This window comes from Rhinolophus hipposideros, assembly GCF_964194185.1.
Source record: "Rhinolophus hipposideros genome assembly, chromosome: 7".
NCBI lineage: Eukaryota > Metazoa > Chordata > Mammalia > Chiroptera > Rhinolophidae > Rhinolophus > Rhinolophus hipposideros.
In genome coordinates, this window is record NC_138053.1 from 91,276,815 (window position 1) to 91,302,799 (window position 25,985).

Here is a 25,985-nt window from a genome sequence, read left to right on the forward strand (position 1 = left end):
AGGGTAGGGCTATACCCAGAGTTGCCACCCTCTACCCCAAAAATGAAATAAAAAGAATGGCAAGTGGTGAAAAGCTAGCTTTAAACTTTTTACTGAAAAGGCATGGTAACATCTAGGAAGTTTCTCTTAGTAAATAATTAAAAATATGTGTAAGCATTTAGCTTCAAAGCTATCCATCAAGCCTTCTTTTAGAATACCAAAATAATGGAAGCCACCTAAATGTACAATAATAGGACTTTAAAGTAATACTAAGTGAACCTACAAAAAGAAATCTAGTGCAACCATTAAAATGTAGAAGCAGGTCATAGAACGGTTTCATAGTTTACAAAAGAGTATATGAGGTCTGACAAGTTCGCGAACTCATCCTGGAAAAGTGCTACAGACCTCCTTGCTGAATATCAGTACGGTCACCTTTGAAGTACTCACCTTGGAAAGCTATGCACTGATGCCAGCGCCTAGTCCACCCTTCAAAGCAATTTTGGAACTCTTTTTTCTGGACTGGCCATCAGAGTTGTCGTTGTATTATCTTTGATGCCCTAAATGTCATCAAAATGTTTTCCTTTCAATATTTCCCTACTCTTTGGGTAAAGAAAGAAGTCATTGGGGGCCAGATCAGGTAAGTAGGGAGGGTGTTCCAATACAGTTATTTGTTTACTGGCTAAAAATACCCTCACAAACAGTGCTGTGTGTGTGAGCTGGTACAGGTACATTGTCGTGATGCAAGAGCCATGAATTGTTAGTGAAAAGTTCAGGCCATTTTCGTCTTTTTCACGCAGCCTTTTTAGCACTTCCAAATAGTAAACTTGGTTAACTGTTTGGACAAACAGTTGGTAGAAATTCATAATGAATAATCCTTCTGATATCAAAAAAGGTGAGCAACATCGTTTTAACAAAGTTCGCCAACTTCATTGTCAGACCTCATCTATACAGTATGATATTTTTCTGTTAAAACACACATGCTTACCCCTCCCCACCCACACACACCCCACACACCCCCATAAAAGAACTGGGCAATTAGAGCCCAGAGTGTTCACCGTGACCTCCCCTCTGGTTAGAGGGATGAGATTGTAGATGATTTTCTTCTTTTGACTCATCTAAATATTCTTAGTTTTCTACAAAAAAAAACCCACAAATATTATGTTTAAAATTGTTTTCAAATTTTTGAGTGAAAAAGCATAGAGATGACTTTTTCTGAATGTCACCATGTATGTTTTTTGATCTTTACAGCTTATAGTGACTTAGGCTACTACATTATCAACAAACTACACCATGTGGATGAGTCGGTGGGGAGCAAAACGAGAAGGGCCTTCCTGTATCTTGCTGCCTTCCCTTTCATGGATGCAATGGTGAGTAGAGAAGACTGCTGGCTTTTTGTTTAATTGTGTTAAAATACGCATAACATAAATTTTACCATCTTAACCATTTTTTACGTATACAGTTCAATGGCGTGAAGTACATTCACATTATTGAGAATCTTCAGAGAACTCTTTTCATCTTGTGAAACTGAAACTCGGTCCTCATTACACACTAACTCCCTATCCCCTCCCCCCAGCCCCTGGCAACCACCCTTCTCCTTTCTGTCTCTGAATTTAACTACTCGAGCTACTTACTATGAGTGGAATCATAGCAGTATTTCTCTTTTTGTGACTGCCTTATTTCACTTCGTATAATGTCTTCAGGGCTCATCCATGTTGCAGTATGTGTCAAAATGTCCTTCCTTTTTAAGGCTGACTAATAGCCCATTGCACATTTTCTTTCAGCAGTGGACATTTGGGTTCCACGTTTTGGCTATTGTACTATTGCTGTCAACTATTGGGTATACAACTATCTCTTTGAGTTCTGTTTTAATTCTTTTGGGCACATACCCAGAAGTGGAATTGCTGGGTCAGATAGTAATTCTCTTTTTAATTTTTTGAGAAACCGCCATACTGATGTCCATAATGGCTTCACCCTTTCACATCCAGCAGTCAGAAGGGTTCCAATTGACCATTGACTTTTAACCAGTCCAACTTGTCAGTTTATTTTATGAGAATTGTCTATATTTTCTATAAGTTCTGGCAGGCAGCAAGAGAGCCTATTAGAAAAAATTGATTCAAATGTGAAGTTCTTTTCTGATATATTCAGGATCAAGGGATCAGGATAGCTTTCTGCTAAACTTGCCACTTGGGTGGTATAAACACCCAAAGCCTTTTAGAATAAGAATTTCTTGAATATACTGATAGGATTTCATTGCTTTAATAACCAGCTTTACCTGGTTATTAGCTCAAGGCAGCTCACTTCCACAGATTAAATTCTTTGATACCAAAGAGTTCTCAGAGAATGCTATTTTTTTTTTCTATTCATCTGTGTTATAGACACAGAAGACTTACCAAAACAAGTATTTCCAGTCATGTCCAAGGCTGGAAAATTAGTCCTTTCTTTGGGCTTCATTTTAAATTATCCTTGGAAGGAAGGAGACTTAAAAATATGTGAGTCTGCAGTTTTTTATCACTCCTACCTCAAGTTCTGTATACAGTAGACACGTGCGGTAAATGGGCGTCCCTATTGACATGAGGCAGCAGCCCCACATGCACGGAGGAATGAGGCAAAGTAAAATGACGCGTGGCCCACCTTCTCAAATGTTATCAGAAGTCTTAGTTTGCCTGTAGTTAGATTGTTCTCAGGGACTCTCTGACAGCTACCCAACCCGTTTCCAGGGTAGCCTTAAATACTAAACTCAGCTTTGATGCGAAGGTTCTGATTCTCAAGTGTGGTGACATCACTTTAGGCGGAGAATCTGGCCATCAGAACACTTTTATACCTGGGTTGTCTTTTTTCTTATCGCCAGGTGTAATCACTCTGGTAGTTGAGTCCACAGAACCAGACTCCCCGAGGTGTCCATGCTGGCTTACACATGGCACCACAGTGCTTTCAAATCAGTTAGAGAACTGAATGGAGTACCGTTTTTCACATCCTAGGAGAGGAAAAGCCTAACTGCCTACTAGGCAGTCTGTGGTATTGCTCTAGAGCCAACTCACCTGTCTGTATTGTCAACACACGAGAATTACCATCATACAGTGAATTCAGGGAATTGTGAAATATTGGTACAGTGAATCCCAGACTCTCAAGTGCCTTGTATTTCATGTCCCCTCAGCTGTATTTATTTGCCATGAGAGAGTTTCTAAAACTCAGCATAACACTAGAACATGTGTGATGAGCACCCTTTTCTTCCACATTTCATCTACCAGTTTCCCCAAAGACCCCACAAGTAAGAGACTACTAATAAAAAAACAAAATAATGAACATTTACAAAGTGCAGGTCGTCTCCCCAAATACACACACACACACACACACACACACGCACAATTCACCTGCAGTATGCCCTGTTATATAGGTTGGAGAGAAAATATTTGAAAACCACAAAGCTTATCCAGGTGGCTTTTGGTCAACAAAGATAGCCCAGCAATTGCTATTTGCAAATGTTATCTGTAGTTTGCATTTCTCTTTGCATTTGGCACCTTGGGACCTATACGCCCGAGGAAGGAAGGAGATGTCGTAGCTGCTGTGTAGTCTTGACACAGACCTGTTTGTGTCAGACGAAATGTTATTTCTGGGTCAGTTCAGACTGGCCTTTACAGGTTAGGATGGTCCTTAAACAGATCCTATCGTGAACATCACACCTTCCCTAAACCTGCCGTCCCTTGCGCTTTTCATCGTCTGCTCCTCTTAAAGGACCTTCGTCTTAATTTCCCTGAAAGGCGCCAAGTGTCAGATCAGATCCTGCCCAGACTTGAAGAGAAGGAAACAGTGGAACCCTAATCAGTCAGTGAGAACCTATAATGAGGGGAGTGACTCAGAACCAAATTAGGGCCCTCATTATAACATGCTTCGTCCACAGAGAATGCTGGCTTTGTGACTCCCGACTACTCTGAGAAAGACCAGTTCCCTCCACTCTTGGTTTTCACCCAGTTTTCCTCCAGGCTGAACCTAACTGGGCCACCAGTCTGTGTTGACTGCTACGCAACAAATACTGTGCAGTCACTGATGCCACGGAAAAATCTAATGTGGATCTAGCCACCTGGCCAAATTACAGTCATTTTATCAACCAAAGATTTATCAAACCGGTGCCTGCTACAAAGGCTCTGGGGGGTATAACGTATATTTCAGGAAGGCCCAGTAAATCACAACGACCAGAAATAATGCAGTCCTGCAGGTGTATTTCATGCAAAATTCTTTTCCTTCCGGCAGGCATGGACCCATGCTGGCATTCTCTTAAAGCACAAGTACAGCTTCCTGGTGGGCTGCGCCTCCATCTCGGACGTCATAGCTCAGGTAAATGCGGTCTGTGTGTCGGTCAGAGCGCTCGGAGCCCCTTTCCGGTGCGTGATAGAACCCACCAATGCCTCCCAGACCTTCACTCACTCTGTGGTGTGTTCCTACATGACTCACGTCAAATGTGGATGTGAAGAAATGTTTGTACTCTTGTAACACAAGTCTGTCTACTCTTGCTAGAATGAGGGTTTTCAGAAATTAAATATAGTATCAGAGGTTTTGACCTTTATTTTTAAAGAGGTTGCATGTGAAATGACTATAAAGTCACAGCTAGTACCTTTTGGGGTGGTCATAGGGTCACTGTGCACTTGGCTGGGTAGACACTTGGCCCTCTGTGTGTCCCCAACAGTCCATGGCCTGTCAGTTGGTTCTAGAGAGGGCTCTTAGGAATGAGTCTTAAATGTTGTTTCTCATGTTGTTGCCACGCAAGGCTGCCATTCACACGTCGTTTCCCCACACTTAAAAAGAACCAGGAAGTCAGGCACTAAGTTCACTGCACTGTCGGTGGCGTCCAGTTCCCTGAAGGCTGGCTCCAGCCCTGGTTTTCCGTTCTCTTTTCTTTCTTCTTCCACCAAAGCTACCACATGAAAAATTTCAGCAGAAAATTAGATTTAATTCCTATAATCTGTAAATTAGACAGAATTCCTACAATCATGGATTTGGGAGAATGATTTCTTCATAGAGGAGGAGGTTGGACTGACTTCTATTCATGAAGGATTTACTTCATACCCAAGGTTTATACCATCTATAACGTGATTTATGATCCCCAAATAAATATCTGTAGCCAAGCTTTCTCCTGTGAGCTTTAGACACGGTATCTAAATGTCTCTGTGATGTTTCCACTTAGGTTCTTCAAAGGCACCGTAAGCTTGAATCCTTATCTTCTGTATCAAGCATTTTGGTTTTGCTCAAATTAATGGCGTTGCCATCTGCTCAGAAACCTGGGGACCACCCTAGGAGTGTCCCGCGTCATCAATGGCCTTTTGGACTTAACTCCTAGTGATTTGTTTTTTATCCGCCCCTTCTTCCCATCTTGGCTGCGCTTGCCCTGGTCTAAGGAAATCCCCTCCCACCTACACTACTTGAGATGCCTCCTAACTCACCTCCATCCTTCCCCACTCTGGCTTCCCTGTGTTCCTGAGATAAAAGCCAAAATCCTGACGGTGGCCTGCAGGGTGCTCTCCTCTTGTCCCCTCGCTTTCTGCTCTCCAGCCATACTCCTTTCAGGGCCTGGGTGGGGCTGAGCCCCCTCCCACTTGGGGTATTTGCCAGGATCCCTCTGCCTCAGTTCTCCCCACCTACCACCAACTCCGGCCACCCCCGCCATTCCTGCCAAGGTTGTAGGTCTCAGCTCAGACTCACTCCACATGGGACACCCTCCCTCATTCCACGGCCTGGGCTCTCACAGTTGCCGTCCTCTTTCCTCCACAGGCCTTGTCACAGTTTGTCATTAGACTTCACTGGCATCACTGTCAGCTCCAAGATTACAGAGTCTGGGACTGTGTCATGTATCACGGCACCCCCAGCACCTGGTGTGGGGCCAGCAGGAACAGGCTCTCACTGGGAAAATCCTCAGCACTGAGACTGGACGTTTCCCTCAGAAAGTAATCCGACATTTTTTTGATGGCTTTGTCAGACTCAAAAATCGTAATTCTGGGTTGAAATGCAAAGACCCAGTGTTATTTTAAATTGATAAACGATACAATTCAAGATGTCAGCTCTACAATAAGTGTTGAGCCACATGGCACCAAGCTTTCAAAGACACTTCATGTGGGCCTTGGGAGCGCCACAGGCCACACTGTCCTATTATATGGCCAGCTGTGCTCCTCAGGCTATTTTTTGGTCATCTCCACACCGCCTCCTTTTTTGCCCCACCTCCCTCCTCTTTTATGTCCGGATCCTCCTCCTTGCTCTCGCATGGCGTCCTGACGGCCCCGGGAGGCTCCCTGGACTTGGCAGAGGAGGGGTTGGTCTTCACGTGTTCATTTTTCATGCAGCACGTTTTCAATCTCTAAACACGGTCATCTCAGTTTACACTGTGGGTTTGCATTGTCAGATGTCAAGCTTGCTGCAGATGTACTGGCCTGAGTCTGCCTGTTAGGACAGCTGAGAGGCCTCTAATTCATTAGAGAAAGAAGGGGGCATCTTTCCCCCGTCACAAAACTCTCAGTCTTCTGTTCCAAACCCAGTGGGTCCTTCACAAGGCTTCCCTGAGCTGGTGTCCGCCTCCTTCGTTTAACACGGCTATTGTTCCGCTGGGAGCAGCAGCGGCGTCTCTCTCCATCGCTGTATCATCCGTGCGTAGGGGTGTGAGCCCTGCCCCCAACTTGTGTCCGCTCATGCTGTCTGTGCTGCAGGCAGCCCGGTGGGTCCACGCAGCCAAGCAGCACCTCTGTCCTGCACTCCCCCACCGGCATCCGTGGTAGGTCTGTCGCATTTACAGGGCTTGAGAATGAGAGCCCGGGCACACGTGTCAGTCTGCACTATAAGCAAACCACCTCTAGTATCTGACACTTTGTTTAGAAGAGTTTTTCTGGGTCACCCTGCTTTTCTGTGTCCCCTCTGGCAAGAGCAAACTTATCCAATGAATCCTGCTTAGTCCCCAGCTGCTTTTTTACCTTCCTGCCATCCCTGATTTCTTGATAATGCAGTGATCAGGGTATGGTCATTTGGACAGGGTCACTCAGTGGTGGTCTATTTTACATGCCTATCATTTCGTGGATATTTGGCTATTAAGGTTGATGTCACTGAGGAAAATGTCCCCTCGCCCATTCCCCTGCTTTTGCACTCAGAACATCTCTGTGGTCTTCTGAGTGGGTCCCAGGAAGACTCTGGATGGAGGCTGGGTTGCGGGTTGGGTTTCTGCAGAATGGGAGGTAAAATGCATTGTTACATCTGCTTTAGAGACGTTATTTCCATCCATCGTGACTCTATGTTTTCACCTCTTCCACTTTTATAAGTTAGCATTTTTTATTTTAATTTAGCTTGTTTTATAATAATCTTGGTGCTTTTGCTGCATTTTCAGTGAATTCTGTCTTATAAATGCTAATGTCTGTTTTTCTGTATACCGTCATTGATCACCACTGGGGGTGTGTGTGTGTGTGTGTGTGTGTGTGTGTGTGTGTGTAGGATAACTTGGGTCCTCACACGTGGATTATATGGACACCTCAGTATCCAGCCTCAAGAAAGAAAAGCTTGACTGCATCTTTTACGGTCTGGGGAGCCAACGTTTCTAGATATTCCTAAACCAGATGTGCCATTGCCTTAAAAGACGCTGAGTGGCGAATATAGCAAAATCATCGCGTGCTCCCCTGTGACTCCCAAATGTCTGACCCTGAATTCTGTGACAGCGGCACTGAGCCGTAGCTCAATTCCTGTCCTCTGTCTTGTCAGTGGCGAGGGTTTTGCTCAGAGATCAGCCCAATGTGGGTGCGCGAGATGGGGCTGTGCTTGTTGGTGGTCTCCCTCCCCTTCTGACTCGTTCTTGTCTCCCGCCTCCCAGGTTGTTTTTGTCGCCATCTTGCTTCACAGTCACCTGGAGTGCAGAGAGCCCCTGCTCATCCCGATTCTTTCCCTGTACATGGGCGCCCTTGTGCGCTGTGCCACCCTGTGCCTGGGCTACTACAGGAACATCCACGACATCATCCCCGACAGGAGCGGGCCGGAGCTGGGGGTACGTCCTTAGCACGCGCCGAAGCCCTCTGTGCAGTCGCGTGGCAGAAAGCGTTAGCCCACCCCTGGAGGAAGAGAAAAGTCAGGGTCATACGCACATGCTCTAAGATGCCAGGCGCTAGGAGTGGCCCCAGGGACAGACAGGTGGAAGACTAATGAACTCTGGAGACGAAAGTGACCTTAGTGGCTGCTGGCCAGCCCCTTACCTCCATGTGAGGAGATTCAGACACAATCTGGGGCCAAGGAGTAGATACACATTTATTATGGCGCTTCTTCCTCCTTAAAAAGTGAGTCATTCTGTAGTCAACAAAGATTTCAGGGCCCATAGTACCTTTGAACTCACACTTGATTGTTTTTAATTACAGCAGGGATCCAGGGTTTGTTCCTACTTTTTGTACTGGCCAAACACAATCGCTCACTCAGGTGCCTTCTGTGGAATGAACAGAGCATTGAGGGACCATAGGGCGACGGAGAAAAACTTTAAATATGGCCTCTACCCTCGAGCAGCTTTACCTCCCATTTGACAAGGAAGACCAACCCAGAAGTAACAGACATGAACCCAAGGCAGCACATAGATTCAGTGAGAACACAAGAGCCACCAAAGCAGAAAGAAGGAAGGTAGTTACGGGCTAAGACGCCTCCTTGCTGCACTCAGAGCTTAACCTGGGCCTCACAAGTTGAACAAGATACAAGCAAGATTCAATCGTACACAAAGGACCCAAGAATCCTTTTCATCAAAGTACAAACAGTGTCTGATTTATATGTATGCTGATCTTTTCATCCCTTAGGTAGTAGATATCACTTAGGTTTGTTTGCATCTACGAGTAAAGGCAGGTATGCATGAGAATCTATAGCCCTGAATAAATCCCACACTCCACCTGCTGATCCCACCTCTGACCACATTACTTCCGTCATGTCGAACAATAATGGTATCGCCCACTAACCTGGATCCAAGGTCGGGCCAATAAAAACCCGATAAAGCCCGATCCAATAAAACCCGATCCAGTTATTTCCGGCACAAGAACAACCACATCAAGTCAGCCTTCATGGTAACGATCCACCTTTTAACGTGCAGCCACCAGCGAAGGGAAATAAAGTGGCTGGATGGTTCCATGATGTAACTTTTACCCTCATGAAGAATCAAAACCCAAGTTAAATAGTGAAAGCCGGGCTTTAAAAACAGCACATGTCTTTGCAGTAGAATTCTTAATAGATCGCTTTTATTTTTTTTTACCGTGCTTTTATTTTGATTATGCTTGAGAACATTGTTACAGCTTTGAGAATAAGAACCTCCTTAGGGGAAAAAAAGAAAAAAAAAAACACCTCTATAGTAGATTTATATAGTGCCCAAATAATTAGGCACATTTGTGAGCTGATTCCAAAATAAATTCTAATAATTTTTTACTTTAAGAGTTACCTCTTACTGACATGGCTTCTAGCCAGTCACCTTGATGATTTAAACAAAAACTAATTTCCAACCTGTTTCTCAAGCCATGGAGTTGGGTTTTGCTGGGGTTAGAGTTGCCCTGTTTGGAAAAGAGTGGTTTTGGATCTGTCAAGGCTGAATGTGTGTTTTGATTTCACAGTAGCTTGCCAACTGCCTGAGTTAATTTTATTTTAACTGTACATTTTATTTTAATTCAACTTGGCTTGTCTACAGAGGCTTTTCCTTATATTATTTTTAAGTATAATGCATTGACTCATGATTGACATCAAAAGCAAAGGCTTTGACTCTGAGTTGTTTTTCCTGTTCTATTTCTAGAGCTTAGTGAACCTGATTCTCCATTTCTTGATACAGGGAGATGCAACAATAAGAAAAATGCTGAGCTTCTGGTGGCCTCTGGCTCTCATCTTGGCTACACAGAGAATCAGTAGGCCTATTGTCAACCTTTTTGTTTCCCGGGACCTTGGTGGCAGTTCTGCGGCTACGGAGGTAGGGCAGTCTCTGGGGATGTGATCACCTTGTGAAGAATGGGGGCAGGGGAGGTGGAGGACAGCTTTGTTTCCAGTTCATCTTGAGAGTTTAAGTAATTCTATATTAAATTATGTGACACGTTCACACTAGGAAGCCATGAGGATCTCATTCAGTGACTTACAATCATGCAATTGTATATCTTTATGAGTAAGGAAGAAAACATCTTATTTGTCTTCTCAGTGACCACATAAGGAAACCAAGGCAAGGGCACACGGGTAAAGATACAAAACTAGCAAGATGCTGGGCTAGTGTTAGAATCCAGATTTTTTACTTGGGCACAGTGGCCTTTGCACAGTTCCATGGCATTGGCGTGAGGCCTCTTCACTGTAATTTCAGAAGACGATGGAATAGGCCAGGTAGCAGCAGCAGAAGTGACAACACCCAGTGTGCGAAGGGCTGAAGTGTCCACTCTGACCCACCTGCACGCCCCTGTACTTCTCCGCCCTCCAGCGCGTACCATCCAACCCATCATGGTTGTATGTGCTCTCTGGCCATCTGCCCTCCTCCGAATGAGGAGCTCCATGATTTATTCACTCCCAGCTCAGGAAATTTACCTGGTAACTAACTGGCAGCTACTCCAAAGAAAGAGTTGAATCATGTTTTCCATCTTTCAAGTGTAGTATGAACAAATCATGTGTTTCCTCCTCCGCTGCCCTCTGGAGAACTAATTTCGTCTCTGGAACTGCTGATCCTCCGGGAAGGCTGGTGGCTGCTCATTAGGGCCTCCTGTTTACACCCTGCCCTTGACTGCGCTGTCTCCAGCCTAGGCTCTCCTGCCAGTTTCCATGTCCTGGGAAGCAGCTCATGTTGGCTTGGAAAGAGAAGCACATAAATCACAAGCAGAATGCTTTCTCTTGCCTCAATTTGTTCTGGATTTTGTGTTTTGTTTTTTTGAATCGTGAATGTCATCTTGGGTGGCTTCTGGACCACAGCAGCTTTCTTACTTAAATACTGCGGTTTAAGTTGCCCAGTAACAAGATTGTGACCCCCATACCTGCGTGCTAGAATTCCATCTTCCCCTTAAAAAAAAAACAAGACAACTTATATATTAGAGCCATTTCTCTGTTGACCTCAATGGCATAGAGACACAGCATATGGGGTACAGAGGGACATATATTGATCGTCTTCTTATATGTCAGCATTTACGCACATTACATTGACTTCCCCCAAACCATCTTTGATGGTATTGTTAATCTCATATTCCGTTGGAGGAACAGAAAGGGAAGCCTGACAGCGTTCATGCTTCACGCAGCTGGTAGGTGATGAAGTGGAGACTTGACTCCAGGCTTGCCTATTCCAACCTCAATGCTCTCCACAGCAGTTTCTTCACCCAGCTGGGGGCTTCCCTCATGTTCCCGGCGTGGCTGTTATGTTCATTAAAATAGATGAGACCTGCACTCCTCCTTTGCTAGCTGGCTAGAGAGTTGAATTCTGCCAAAATGCAGATGTAGAGCCTTTTTCATTTCCTTCCTTTTTATTCACATAAGAAGAGAAACTCGTTTTCATGGAAGAACATGTTTGGCTTCCTGTAAGAAATAGTTATTTAGTTTTCTTTCGAAATGGGGCTGTCCTGGCTGAATGGATCAGAAGCGAGCTGAGTCTGAAGGAGAGCACATAAAGCCATCAACGATCGTGTCCATTCAGCCACCGTACAGGACAGGATAGAGCCCTGGAGGTGGGTCCTGAGCAGAGACTAGCCAGAGAGCACACAGGGCTCAAAGTCACATTTTGCGACCCCAGAATTGGGCCAGGCTAGGAGGTTCGGTTTGGCTCTACAGAAAGAGCAGATTCTAGAGTCTGGACCTGGGTTGAAATCTTGGCTCCTGGAGCCAGCAATCTGGACCTGGACTGTTTCCCATTGGGCTCATGTAACATAAGACGCGTCCTCCTGGTCTCGGGCGCTCTCCCTGAGCCCACTCATCCCACTCCCAGGGCCTCAGTGGGGTGAGCACCTGCCCCTCCCTCCTGCTCTTGGGACATCCCGTGGCTGACCGATGCTTGTCACCCAGGGTGGAGTGATCTGTCAGTGGTGGCCGCACCTGAGACAGCTTGCTCTGCCGCATGGCAAACGGCAGCTGCTGCAGCTGCTCTCTGCAAATGCTGATGCTAACTGCTGCCTCTTCCTCTTGCAGGCAGTGGCAATCTTGACAGCCACGTACCCCGTGGGTCACATGCCATATGGCTGGTTGACGGAAATCCGTGCTGTCTACCCTGCTTTTGACAAGGTGAGCCCCTGTGGGGGATGGTGTCTGAAACGACGCTCTTTAAAACAAGTGTTTGATAGACAGGGATCGCTGATTGGGAGCGCTCTGATGCTCCCACTCTCACCTCCCTTTGTAGGGTTAGGGTGTCGGGGAGGTCAAAGGTAAGTGCGGAGTATTGCCCTCAGAAAATAACGGGCCATTGAAGGTTACCTTGATGCTGAGCCTGTAACGTCTCTCCAAACTGATAGTCACATTTAGGTTATTCCTGCTGAGAAGTTGTTTGTCGTCAAAAGGGAAAATATACTCTCAAAGAAATTTAATACATTGGATTTTGTTTGTCTGGCTTGTTTTTTAGTTAAACTAATACTTCACAGATGTGAAGCTGCAGACAGGTAGTGTGTGCTTGAGGTAGTAAGTTTATGGACGTTTCTCGGTGTACAGGGTACATGCACGCTGCACTTGTCCGTGCAGCAGGCCTGGGTCCACGTTGGGTTGGACGCAGCAGATTTATTCCAGCTGAAAGTCTCTGTTAACAGCAGCTCTGTCCTCCCGCGGCTGCTGACTCAGCCAGAGGAGACTCATACCCTCCGGACCTGTAGCCTTGGGCTGAGTCGGGACCGTCCTGCCGATTATTCAGTAAATGTCCATTTTGTTAAAGATTAATTAATGGAACCTATAGACTTCTATCCTAAAACAAATGACTAGTAAACCAGACCCCTCTCCCCCACCCAAAAAGATAGCCTGCAATGTTTTAAAATGAAAAATAGGAAAGAAGCACACAGCCTGCCAACGGTACTCTTAATTGTATGTTTAACTGTTTGGCCTTGACTTCGTATAGAACTAGCTCAGAAACATTGCTAATATCATCTTATCTTTTCCCAATAAGAGTCCTGGGCGGTGAGGGGAGGAAGCCTGTACTCCAACAGACCAGCTGCCTCTATACCCACACCCGTAATCACCCATGAAGAGCACCTCACCTCAAAACCCTTTTGGGGATTGCCACCACGCAGTCTAATGGGGACCCTCCACCTGGAGCCGACATTTGCTTACAGCATCAGGTTGCTGATTCCGGCTTCAGGCCTTTGAGAGTGGACTTCAGAGGCACCTGCAGGAGAAAACTGACAGTCCGTGTTTGAGTGGGTTTCATCCAGGCAAATGAGAGACATCATTGTTTTCATTTCAAGGAACACGTGGAAAGAAGCAAGTCCTAGAAAACCAAAATGGACCTCCGTCTTCTTGCTAAATTTCTAGCTCTTAGAGAACAAGACTATATAATAAAACTTGATGAGAAGAGCAGGTACGAAAGTGTTAGAACCATTTGGCCTAAAAGTCTCATCTGAAATTGTTTTTGACGACCTTGAAAGCATAAAACTTAACGATACAACACTATACAGTTTTGCTAGGAGCATCCAAGAACAAACATTGTTTTGCTTATGATCACAGAGGGTAGGCACGATGAGAAAATTCCGTTAACGAGTGTACCTCTAGCCAGAGAGGTACAGAGTTGCTCAGAACCCTTTTGAAACCTCACCCATTCTCTCAAGGGTTCCACTGAGCTACTCCCAGCCATTTATGTGAATGTGTCTATTCACCCAAATCTGAGACACCTCTGTGTGGACTTCCAGAGTCTGCTGCACTGACAGCTGAAATCCTTAGCCTCTTTGTGGGTTCCAGAATGAGAGAGTTCACATTCCTCGCATAGCTTCTGATGGTTCTAGCTAAATATTGAACTGGTAGAGTTTTCCACTAGTACAAATTCTCTCTACTGTTCAGTTATCATCTGCGAAGGGGTGTATTTCTAAGCAGAATGGGCAGACAACACCAAACACAAATGCCAATCTCCTGACACGTGCTAGTTTATTCTAGCCATATTTGCAGAAGTATTTGCTATTTTAAAAATAAAAGTGCACCTGACGGAGTATGCACGTTATGGTCACCACGGGCGATGTGTGTGATTTGAGGCCTAATTCTTGCCAGTGAGGCCACCTTCTCACTCAGCCCACCAGGGCACCATTCTCACAGATCCCTGGGGTGAGTGGAGACGGACAGGTGTCCCACCCATTGCCAAGACAACAGTCTGTCATTCAGGAAAGCAGATAGGCTTTAGAGACTGGAAATAAGAAAATGTAAGCTCACCCAGAATTTGTGCTGGTGACATCTACAGGGGGAAGGGCTTGGAGCGATTGCCTTAGACTGCAAAGTAAAGGAAACATCAAAAGTTCTTTTCCAAGTGGAACCTGTAGTATCTCTGCTTACATAGGCTGGACACGAGAGTCAGGTGCTGAAGACATATCTTCATTAGTCAGCTCTGGGACTAATTGGATCCATAACGAGGCGGGGATTATTTTTCACTGCTGGATTTCATAGTTAAGGGCCAGGCATTCATTTTGACTGGGTGATGGGCAGGCTTAGCAGTGGCACTGGGACGGCTTCAGCAAGCCTTAGATTCACGGATGTGGAAGAGGACATTCTGAGCCATCTGCATTATTTGCTTAAATTCAATTTAACAAAGGCTTTTGAGCACCTCCAATCAAGAAAGATTGTGCTAAGTTGCAGGAGCTAAAGTGATGGGTGAGATGCACAGTCCTTTATCTCAGCGAGCCCACACCTCAGAGGGGCTTTGACACAGGCCCCTGAAAAGAGGCCAGGATGTCAAACCTGCCTTCGGAGAGCTCCAGGTGGTCGGCGTTACAGGAAGGGGGCCTCAGAGGCAATTTGGAGATCAAAGGGGCTTTAAGGATGAGATGGGCAGTAAGACGATGGGCCTTGAAAAAAGGGATGTTTTTGACGATCAGAAGGTCCAATGAGAGAAGGAGGAACAAAGGCACAGAAACGTAGAAGCGAGACATGTGTTAGGGGAAGAGCAAGAGTTTCCCTTTGGGATACAGGCCGAGCAGTCGTGGCGGGGATGTGAGTCTGGGTCACGGCAAGCAAGGCCTTGAATGCCCAGTCCAGCTCATAGTCCATTTGGTGGAGAGGAGAAGGCCCAGGGGTCACAGAGCAGAGCCGTGGCATTCAGGGAGATGCCCACGGTGGCCAGGAGGGGAAACGTGGGCTGAGGTCCTGGACTAGGCGAGGTGGGCATTGGGAGCGTGCAAATTCAAGAGACACTGCCTGCTGTGCAGTCTGGACCTTCCTCTCAGTGTTCACGTCCAGAGACCTGACAGCTGTCTGAGAGAGACTCACAGTGACAGCTGTCTTACAAACTGTCACTTGACATCTATGCTTTAGACACATCAAATAAAACAGAAATGATGCGTGTGTCGTCAGCCTAGGATACCCCAGAGCCGTCACCAGTGTCCTTTGCTTCCCCCCTAGAATAACCCCAGCAATAAACTGGTGAGCACCAGCAGCACGGTCACAGCGGCCCACATCAAGAAGTTCACGTTCGTGTGCATGGCCTTGTCGCTAACGGTAAGGAGAGAGACCAACCCCACCCTGTTTTTGTTTTTGGAAAAGGAGAAGTTGAATGTTTCTATTAAGGGGAGATGGCTTGTCTTGCGTAATGCGATGCTGTACTAGGTTAATGAACAACCTCTTCCGAACAGTTTGATCCCAAAGTATGAACAGTTTTTATTCGAGGAGGATATTGCATCTAGGAACAAAGAGACAACTTCTGGCATTTCTCGGGACTTCATAAATGCTGAAGAAAGGCTGAGTTTGCCATTAATTGTAATGCTGCTCTTGTCTTGCTGAATAATTTCCAGCCCATCTTTGAACATCCAGAGTGAACTGTATTACCATCTCTGTCCCGTCTCCAAATTTAATTGGTGATATTTCAATTTCCCCAGGGAAAGTTCCTTTCCTAATTACAGTGACGCTGATGTCTCCTACTTATTTATTCATTGTTCACGCACTTATGGGCACCTACTGCCTCCCAGGCTCTGTGCCATCTTCACAGAAGCAGGTGTGAACAGGTGTGGGTCACACTGCACTGTTGGTGCCTGTGTACAACCTTCAGTAAACAACACATGTCCTTCCTTTATCAACTCTCATGAATAATTGAAATGTAGACGATAATGTTCAAAAAACATGGAGGAAATACTTACACGCTCTATCATTTAAAGTACATGGTATATAATTTCAGGTTGTTTATAACACTTATCACCAGTAGCAGAAAAAACCCCATAACATCTATAAGCAAACTTGCATTGTAGACTGTGCCCTTTGGGTCTTAAAGATGGAGATGAGAAGAGGATCAAAAGAAATCCAGATCTTTTGAACTCAGTTCAGTTTTCCTTGTTTTGTTGTTGTGGTTACACATTTCCTGTGAAGTCCTGTAGAAATTCTCCGTTTCTATTATAGAAGTATGTTTTAGAAATGCCTGGGTGTGTGCGGTTCTGATCCTTAGTGACTGATAGCTGGGACCTAAGGCCGTAAAAGGGGTTGGGTTAGTTACACTGATGACAGGGACACAGCAACTGTTGTCCTTCTTACTGTTATCACAAGAACCATTTAGCTTGATAAGTCCTGACAGTAGTCCTTTAAAATCAATCTCTGCATATGTGTTAAACTTTTAATAGGTATTTTTCAAAGCGCACAGCTTAATATTTGATCCATTGATCCAAATCCTGAATGGACTGTAAGAAGGGCAACACGAGACAAATAGCCTATCACATAACACCTCTGACACCCGGTCATTCCCGTGTGTCCTCAACCATCCGGCACCCCAACCCAGCCCCTCCCATCCGTCCATCCCTCATGAACCGTGTGGAGAGGGGGATGGAAACAGTGACCTAGTAGGAATTTCTGGTAGCGTGCCTGCTGGAGTCGGGACAGGTTACCCCGGGTAATCCTGCTCCCCTGTTTGCATTATTTCTCTCTATGGTGTGCAAGTTTTTCCATAACTCCCTAAAATATTAGCAAAACAGTGAACAACCTTGAAACTGTTTAAAAGAATATTTTAGGAAACAGAGAGAAGAGTTTTATTCCAGGAACAGACCTCAGCTTTTGGAGAACGTGTTAAATGACTGAAAGTCGAAAGCTGAGTTGACTTGGATGCCAGGTTCTGTGACTTGGACCTCATCCACACAGAAATCTAGAAGCTTTGGGCTGTTACTGGCTCTGCAACCCTCATTCTGACCTTCTCTGTCTCCTTTCCCTCCATTTAAACATCGTCCCACTGCTACAGATGAGTCCAATCAATGGAGAATTTGACCAGATTGGATTTAAGGATATTCCTTCTCTCCTTCAGCTCACAGGAAGTAATCTGTACTTCTAAAACAAGTACAACTAGTTTACTTTGAAATGATCACTACCTGAGATCTAGAAAAGTGTTTGGGGTTCCCATGGAGGGGTTTGATTTATTTAATTATTCTAATCCTATCATCTGTAACGAGAAGTATCTCAGGGTAGGTGTCCACCCCAGAAATAGAAACTCAGAGTCCTTATTGGAAAGGAACCTGAAGGTGAACTAGTCAAGACCAAGACCCATAATATTTTAGGAAAGGAAATGACTCAGAGAGGGTAAGTGACTTGCCTAAGCACCCAGTGATAGAACCAGCTAGAAACCAGCCCTGCAGGCTCATTCTCCAGGGCCCTTGTTCTGAAGCTCTCCATTTCCAGGGAGCAGAAACTGATGTCTGGCCTGAGGTTCCAGCCTGGAGCCCTTGTCGCCATATCTGAAACTGTGGTTTCGTCAACATTGAAAACAATGGTACCTGAGTCTGCAGCTTGTGAAGTGTCTGTCTCACATATATTATCCTTATAAGGATTCAATTAATTGGTCCAACATCTTGGCTAAAAGAATTGTGGTTAAAAGATGCATAGAAATAATGAAAGGGTTTTTTATTTTTTTCTAAATTAAGTTTAAGCTTTGACTTGAATGTGCACATACCTTTTTATGGCACTTAACCATATTCATTCTTTACATCTATTACTGCTTGAAGGCTGGGAAATTCCCAAAGCAGGGTCTGTTAGGTCCTTTTATCTCCAGGACCTAACACCCTGCCTGAAACAGAAGGTGCACCATAAACGGTTAATAAACACATGAATCAATTAATACTTAACTGTGAGATAAAGATCAGAAAGGCACCAGTGGCAGCCAGCCTGGGGAGCAACAATCTCCCTACGCAGACTCAGTTTAATCCTATGTTTAAAGCGTTTAAGAGGCTCTTTACTCTCAAGTCTATTTGCATTTTTTTTAATGTTCTAACTTCTTAATGTCAGGAAATTAATATAGCAGAGGTCACTGAAATACCCCAGAGCAGCACACTTCGTGTTTATGCCAGTAGATAATAGTTCGGACAAAGGATGGGCTTTCCAAAGGTTCCACAGCTTTCCGCGCAGCTCCTAGCACTAGCACACTTTCGGGTTCTCCTTCTTTGGGCAAGCCAGCTCTTTCTTTTCCCTGGGGCTCTGAGAAGAGCTGGCCCCACGGATCCTGCAGACACTCAAAGAACAACATGTACTGTCCAGAACAAACGTTTGTCTTTCCATCAGAACAGGCTCACTCTTCGGGCGCTGACGTTGCGGGTTCACCCTCTGCCTGTGAACATTATGGCTGTGTCACTTTGGATAGTTAAGAGGAGACTAATGTTGCAGCATGCTACAATGCACATATTTATTCCCCAGTCTAGAGTTTCACTTTAAATGTTGGTTGCCTGTCCTTCACCAAAAGTTTGTCCTTGCCCCATACTCTTATCCAGGAGTGGTTTCGATCCACTGGGCTTTAAGCAAAGTAGCAAATGTCTTCTGCCCAGTTGGAAGGGGAGGTGGATTTAGGAGGAGTGTAGAGTAGAAAAGTAATGTTTTCCTGTTAGCGTCTTGCCCTCAGTCCTTCCAGCTGCCTTGACAAATGCCAGGCCAAGTGCTGGTTGATTTCCTAGACCACCTGATGGGAGTGAAGGTGAGGAAAGGAGGCCAGGGACCTCCCTGTTCCTGACACAGGGCCATCTTGGAAAGCCTGTGGATCAGCTTGCCAAATTTACCAAACTTGCCATCGATCCAAAGATTAGCTTCAAAATGGTAGAATTGTCACATATAAATTAATCCCCCAATCGCAACAAAGGAGGGGACGTAATGCAAACCAGGGTCTAGCAAGGTGACTGCAGACGGAGAAGCTGCAGTGTGGGGTAGAGGAGCACACAGTTGGAAGTATGCACGGTTTACATCAATTGGGAAGCACAGCTTCCAATGGCATGCTACATTGTGGAGTGGCAGCCACACAGAGGAGAACACCCTGCCAGCCAGTGGTCAGAGCCAACGAAAGCAGGTAGGACCACAGGAGCCAGGCTGTGGCGGGTGCTGGGGTCAGAAGCAAGTGGCCAGTTTTCCCCTGAACCTCCCAGGAGAGCCATGACCTCCGTCACTTATGTGACTGACTGGAAAGCACGGTGAGAACTAGTGTGGCTCCTAAAAGACCAAGTTTTCTTCGTAGATAATCGCTGAGAACACAGACAGGTGGGGATGAGCTTACAGTAAGGACTCAGAAACAGCGCTCCTTTCTTTTGGGGGACAGGAGCTGGTGACTCTAAACTTACAGAAGCTCAGCCTCTGAGAAACCCTGGGATTTAGCATGACTCCCTCCTGGATTCCAGATTTGGGGGTGAAACGAAACCAGGAACCAGGGTGGGACGTGTCTTCTCACCAGTCCTTTTGGTGAGGAAGACGGGTCCCCCTGGGCCAGTTTTGGAAGCCAGGAGAGCTAAATTTATGAAACTTGCCAACTTACCCCAAACATGTTTTTTTTTTTTCAATTCTTTCTAAAGTTTATAGCAAATCATATTAAATGGGGACTGTTTAACAGCTTTGGATGATTTTAATTGACCAGTTTCCATTTTGACTTTGTGGTGACATTTTAAGAACATCTGGTGTTTTCTTAAGCTCCCTGCTGCTCTAGTTTTGGGGAGCTGTTCCAAGAGAGGGGGGCCCTCTGTAGCAAGACAGGTGGAGAAGAATGGATGCAAAGCAGGGCATGGCTGCTGCTGAGGCCTCCCCAACCCCCCTTTTACAAAATGGAAATGGGCATCCAGATGGATGTTGGCAGGCAGAGCTATAGGGCACTTTTGTGTTGTGCTATGAACAACCTTCACAGCCATACCCAGCACCTACTGGATGCTGAACCCAGAGAAAGTCAGGAGGAGAAGAGCAAGAATCGGGTAAATGGAAAGCCAGAATGTCGGGGAGTGGGGAGACTATGGGACAGAAAAAGAAGGGGGAGGGGGAGAGTCAGAGGAAAATGGAGCAGAATGACAGACGTGGGTACAGACAGATGGGAAGAATGTGACAGCCCCAGACACCCCAGAGCCTTCACATTCCCCCAGGGCCCTGCCAATTCTTCCAGTACAAATTGCTGTAGGCTTTAGAAGAGTTAAAAAAGAGACAAGTGTTTAAGAAGTCGGTAAATTCTGCACAACAATTTGTTGTGCAAATGGGCTGATTTGGTGAACGGGTTGATTTTTGGTGCACTGGCCAGTTTCGGGCAGACAGGTGTAAAGGTGAGGTCTCACCAGGCTTCTCCAGAGGTGGCTTTGTGCCCTCAGATTCAGATTATGGCCAGGTCATGGGACTGTGCCAGGGCCTCCTGACTGCACCCCGCTGGCCTCCCTCAGCTTCAACAAATGAGTCTGCGTGGTGGGTGGTGTGTTTTGTGTGTGTGTGTGTGTGTGTGTGTGTGTGTGTGTGTGTGTGTGTGTGTGCGCGCGCGCGCATGTGTGGCTGTCACTCAGGCAGAGAGATAAGGGAGCCTGCCAGGATGCCATCAAGCTACAGTACCTCCCACAATAGGGTACAAGGTTATCTGAGGCCAGTGGCTGTTACTACTTAAGGATCGGGGTTTTTTTAAAAAAAAATTAAAATAGGTTTTACTCTGGATATTTCAGAGCCGTGTGTTTCAACATCAGTGGGTGGTAAAAAGAGAAAGTGTGACTGCAGTCAGTCCTGAACCTTCTCCTCTGATTGTCGTAGTTGGACGGTGTCCACCAAACCTTCTGTGCAGCAGTCCTCGCCTCCAGTGCCTGCGAATGTGGCCATATTTGGAAAAAGGGTTAAGACGAGGTCCTGGTGGGTGGGGAAGTGGACCCCTCCCCCAGTATGACTGGTGTTCTTATAAGGGGACATTTGGACCGCACACAGAGAGGAGGAGTGTGAAGACTGGACATACGCTGCCAGAAGCTGGGAGAGGCCGGGAAAGGACCCTTCCTTAGGCCTTCTGAGGGTGTCCCGTCAGCACCTGGGGTCTGACCGCCAGAGCTGTGAGATCGTTCCCTTCTGTTGTCCTCAACCACCGGGTTGTGGAGCTTTGTTCCCACGGCCCTCGTAAACTCATACACTGGTGTTTCTGAAAGAAAGGGATCTTACGGCCGGCCCGCCGGGTGGATTCATTAACCAGACCTAACTATGCAACTGACTTCCTGTCGTTTTAAATTCTCCATTGGGTGACTCCGTAAGACATCTCTTTTGTTTTATCTCCGGATTCTCCATGTGAGAACCTGTAGAGGATTTCCTTAGAAATACTTTTCATGTGGTCTAGCACGGTGCTGCGTTAATGTGCTTAATTGTATCTTTGCGGATGGTTTTGGGGGGAGAAGGAGGTACTATTAGCATCATAGCATCCAGTGGAAGTACCAGTGCTAGATTTAAGTCACTTTGCTTTTGCTATTTTTTATGCTGCTTTCCATTCCCCGAATAATCCAGAGCACCCCAACAGGCCCTGGCAGAATCCACGGTCACTACTAACACTGAAAAGCCAAAACATATCTCCAGTTTTCAGGAACAAATTCAATCACTAGTATTTTACCCAGTTGTTATTTATCTTCCCACCCCCACAATTGTCTCAAAATCTTGATCCCTTCTACTGCTTTCCACTTGAACCTTATAAATGATGTGTCACTTGGCACAAAATTGTAACAATTACGTAGCTTCCGTTTAACATATCAGCACAGCCCCACATTCTAGAACGTATGCCCCACCCGAACGAGTTAGAAAACCGCGGGAAGACACTGTATTCTTTCCCGGGTTCCTGCACGTGCAGCGTTTGCTGGCCCCCTGTCTCACCCCAAGGATATGGTTCCCAGGCTTCACCTAGAGTCTCTCCTGGTGCGAAAGCAGTTGATTGGAGGTAGATGACGGTCACAGACTACTGTGCCACACAAACGGCACAGTCACTTAGTGGGGATTGACTCATAGATGTCCAGGAATTCAATTTGACGATTCTCTGTGGCTTAAAAAAAAAAAAAATTTGTTAGTCTCAACTTAAAGACAGAACCAGTCTGGGAAGTACTTTTCTTTTCCAGTGGGCACATTATCGGTAGGACCAGACGTCAGCTTGATCAGATGCTTAAGCCAGACCCTCCTGACCATGATTAGGAGAAGACGTGGGGACCATCATGATAAGGCTGGGGTGGCTTTCCGATTTCAGCGCCTGCTCACACACACCCAGGTGCCGTGGGCTCTGCACGTGAGCCCAGTCCTGGTGGCCAAAAACTCTTCCTGTTGGTTTGTGTGATTCCAGCATGTGGGGAGTCAGCAAAGCCCACGTCAAACATCTCAAAATATTTTTATGCGTTATCTCAAAATGTGCGTATCCAGAAGCACTAAGTAGACATATGTACATCAGTGTGTAAAATGAGCACGGAAAGGACATTGAACACCTGATTGGTATGCCGAGTGGTCATTTTGTATGTTTAATGAAGCCAGAGAGCACTGGGCCTTGGAACAAACAACAACAAAACCCTCTGGTCCCACGGATGCTTTTCCCTGGCTTATGGCTCCCAGCACTTAGGGGTCTCCTGCACCTGCTGACAGACAGAAAGGAACCTGGATGGTACAGTTGCTTTTAGCTAGCTGACATGTGGCCTTTGTTGAAAATGTTTTTTATTTTATTTTAATGGGTTTATTACTGCCTTTCCCGGGCTGAGTCAGACGCATGGTGAAGTCATCAGCATTGTGTTGTGCCATGAGGTTACTCTGGGGTCTTTTCAGACCTTCTGAGCCCAGGGCAAGCCTCAGTGTGATGCTGAGAAAAAGCAAGTGTGGCAAACAATTGTGCCTGGAAAACCTACTCCCCATTACTCAGGTGCCAGGTGGTTTTCAGGGGCCTGTCTTTAGTCCTCCCTCGACCCATGTGACTTGAATGAATTGACACTTGCCCCCCAAAAAAGAAGTTTCTAGAGCATCACGGTGTACGCACCACAGCTGGCACCTCTGAATTGCAGGTGGGTTCAGATGCCCTGTATGGCCCTGGGGCACTCATGGCACTTGACTGTCCTGGTCATGGTTTTTAATTATCAAAGGGATGAAAGGAAGGGGATTTAGCACAGTGTTTATGGATGTGGGCCTGCAAGCCCCAGGGCCTGGGTTCAAATCCTGGCTCCACCACTCACCAGCTGGCTGGCTCTGGGAAGGTCACTTAAAACTAAAAGCCTCAGCTTTCCCAGCTGCCACACGGACATGATAAGAATACCCACCTTTTAAGACTTTTCAAAGGATTCATAGCTTACCCAGTGCCAGGCATGCTGTAAGCAAAGAATGCCAGCTGTCCTCATCTGAAGTACACAGACACATAAGATTCCTAGTGAGGAAAAGATGGCTATACCTCTAAATAAACAGCTATTGGTATAATTGAGGCTAAAGAATAATTTTATGAATTTTCTATTTATACACACACACACACACAAAATACCCTTCCAAATTTCTGTGCTTTTTTTTTTTTTGGTGTTTACCATAATCTGCCTCTTGATAGATTTATACATCCCTTCCATAGTTGGACCTCACGCATACGCGAGACACCGACGTGTGCACATTTTTCCCCCTGAGGCTTGGGAAAGCTCTCGGATGTCCCATCACACCTTCCTGTTCGTAGCCTCCAATCCCAGGTGCCGACAGTGCTTACCCAGCCGATGGTCGTTTTGTTCATTTGAAATGTCAGTTACCCACAAGCTGCAGTGAGCACAGAGAGAATGGGATATATTTAGTCCTCCGGCTTAGATATCCGATATATCTGTACACAGCAACCAAATATTAGAAATGCCAGGAAGGAAAGATTTGTAAGCCACACATGTACGCGTTATGCAGAGCTTGGGCAGTGGAGCTTACATTTACAATGGGATCAACACTGCTTAGGGATTCTCTGTTTAGGAGCCCAGCTCCCCAGGGAAAGAACACATGCATCTACCCTGCAGTTATTGAACAAATGCTGGAGGCCCTGTGACGTTCCAGGCCCTGGGACTACCACAGTAAAACACACACAGTCCCTTTTTTGCAATCTCATAGAGAAGACAGTCAATAAGCACACACCATGGTGTTAGGTATTGTATTAGTTTCCCATGGCCGCTGTAACAAATCACCACCAACCTGATGGCTTAAAACAACAGAAATGTGTTCTCGCACACTTCTGGAGGCCGGAAGTCACAGTTCCTTTCCTGGGGCTGAAATTAAGGTGTCAGCAGCCGTGCTCCCTCCGGTGGCTTTAGAGAAGAATCGGTTTCTTGCCTCTTCCAGCTCCTGGTGGCTAACAGAATTGCTTGGACACATGACTGCAATCTCTGCCTCTGTCTTCACACCTCCTCCTCCTCCTCGGTGTGCCTGCATTAACTCTCCCTTTGCCTCCCTCTTGTAAGGACACTGGTGATGGTGAGCTGGGCCCATGCAGATAAGCCCAGCGAACTTATCTCACGTCCCTTAATTTACTCACATCTGGTACCCTATAAAGGCCTCAGTACTCCCTAAGTCTCCTGCGAATTAGGGACTGAATACATCTCTTAGGGTGGCGGTTCTGCAGCCTGGTACCGGGAGTCACAGGTGCTTTGGGGACATTTTAGTTAAAGGAAAGAGGGTGAGGGAGATGCCGTCTTGGACAGGACAGTCAGGGAGGGTCCCCCTGAGGGGACGCAGTTATACATTGGGCAGAACGTCCAGGAGCCCAGCAGCCCAGTGCCCCTCTCGGATGTGTCTGACCACTGTGGACACGCAGCCCTGTGCTTGCGTAGCACCTGGTGGGTACTCACCGGCAGTGCTCCTCCCTCCTCTCTGCCCGGAAATCGGTCTCAGCCCCTCCCTCTCTCTCCGGTGTCAACCTCTCCCAACTCACCCCTTCCTGTCCACATTTAACTGCTCAAGACTCCCAACTGTAAAGAAAGTTAAAGAAAACATAAAAATCGTGTCTCTATACAGCAGGCAGCCTACATTTCTCGTCTCCTCGGCATTCGAATTTCTGGAGAGAATTACCTGAAGACACCCTCCCCCCACCTTACTGCTGCTGCCCAGCCCCACCATCTGTCCCCACCCGAGCCCACCTGACTCCTCCCTCAGGGAGCCATGGGGCCCTCCTTCTTCCTCGATCATTCTTTTGACTTGCATTCTTGCCCCGTCACTTGTTATGTCCTTACAGAGTTTGCATAGGTCCTCACTGCCTCAATGCCCCCAGCTAATCTTACCTCAATTCACCCCCCCACCCCCGGTTCTCCAATTACGGGTTTGATGCGGCCCACTTTTCTTTCCATCCTCTACTCATTTCCTTGGATTATTCCTTCACAGGCTCCTAGGTAGAAGGTCTCTCTTCCTCACTCCAAGAGCACCTCAGACCTCTGTCCTAGCCACCTGCCCGTCTCCCTCTTGACACCCTCTCTCTGCAGGGCCTGGATGAGGACACGATCACTCTCTCCCATGTGAGTGGCCATCTCCTCCTGGCCCATCAGACTGTGTCCATTGAGGGCGTTCTGCTGGTCCCCAGCTCCCTGAGATAAGCTTTGTCTGGGAGGGACTAGGTTGGAGGCTGCTGGAAAGAGGAGAGGGTGACTGAGTGACCTGTAGACATCAGGCCTGGGATTGCTGGGTGCCTCTGTCACACCTTGCCTGCCAGAGCCCTTGAGGTCAGGAGGAAA

The 25,985-nt window shown here is 46.4% G+C and overlaps 1 protein-coding gene across 2 annotated transcripts in view; it reads left to right on the forward strand.

The window, feature by feature from the left end:
* ANKH (ANKH inorganic pyrophosphate transport regulator) overlaps positions 1-25,985 on the forward strand; it is a 125,845-nt gene that overhangs the window by 84,326 nt on the left and 15,534 nt on the right. For both annotated transcript variants that reach the window (XM_081054005.1, XM_081054006.1), the window contains 6 exons: positions 1,228-1,346; positions 4,228-4,311; positions 7,814-7,984; positions 9,782-9,916; positions 12,091-12,183; positions 15,481-15,576. In XM_081054005.1, the coding sequence (XP_080910131.1) occupies positions 1,228-1,346; positions 4,228-4,311; positions 7,814-7,984; positions 9,782-9,916; positions 12,091-12,183; positions 15,481-15,576 (698 nt within the window). The remainder of the gene's footprint in view (positions 1-1,227; positions 1,347-4,227; positions 4,312-7,813; positions 7,985-9,781; positions 9,917-12,090; positions 12,184-15,480; positions 15,577-25,985) is intronic.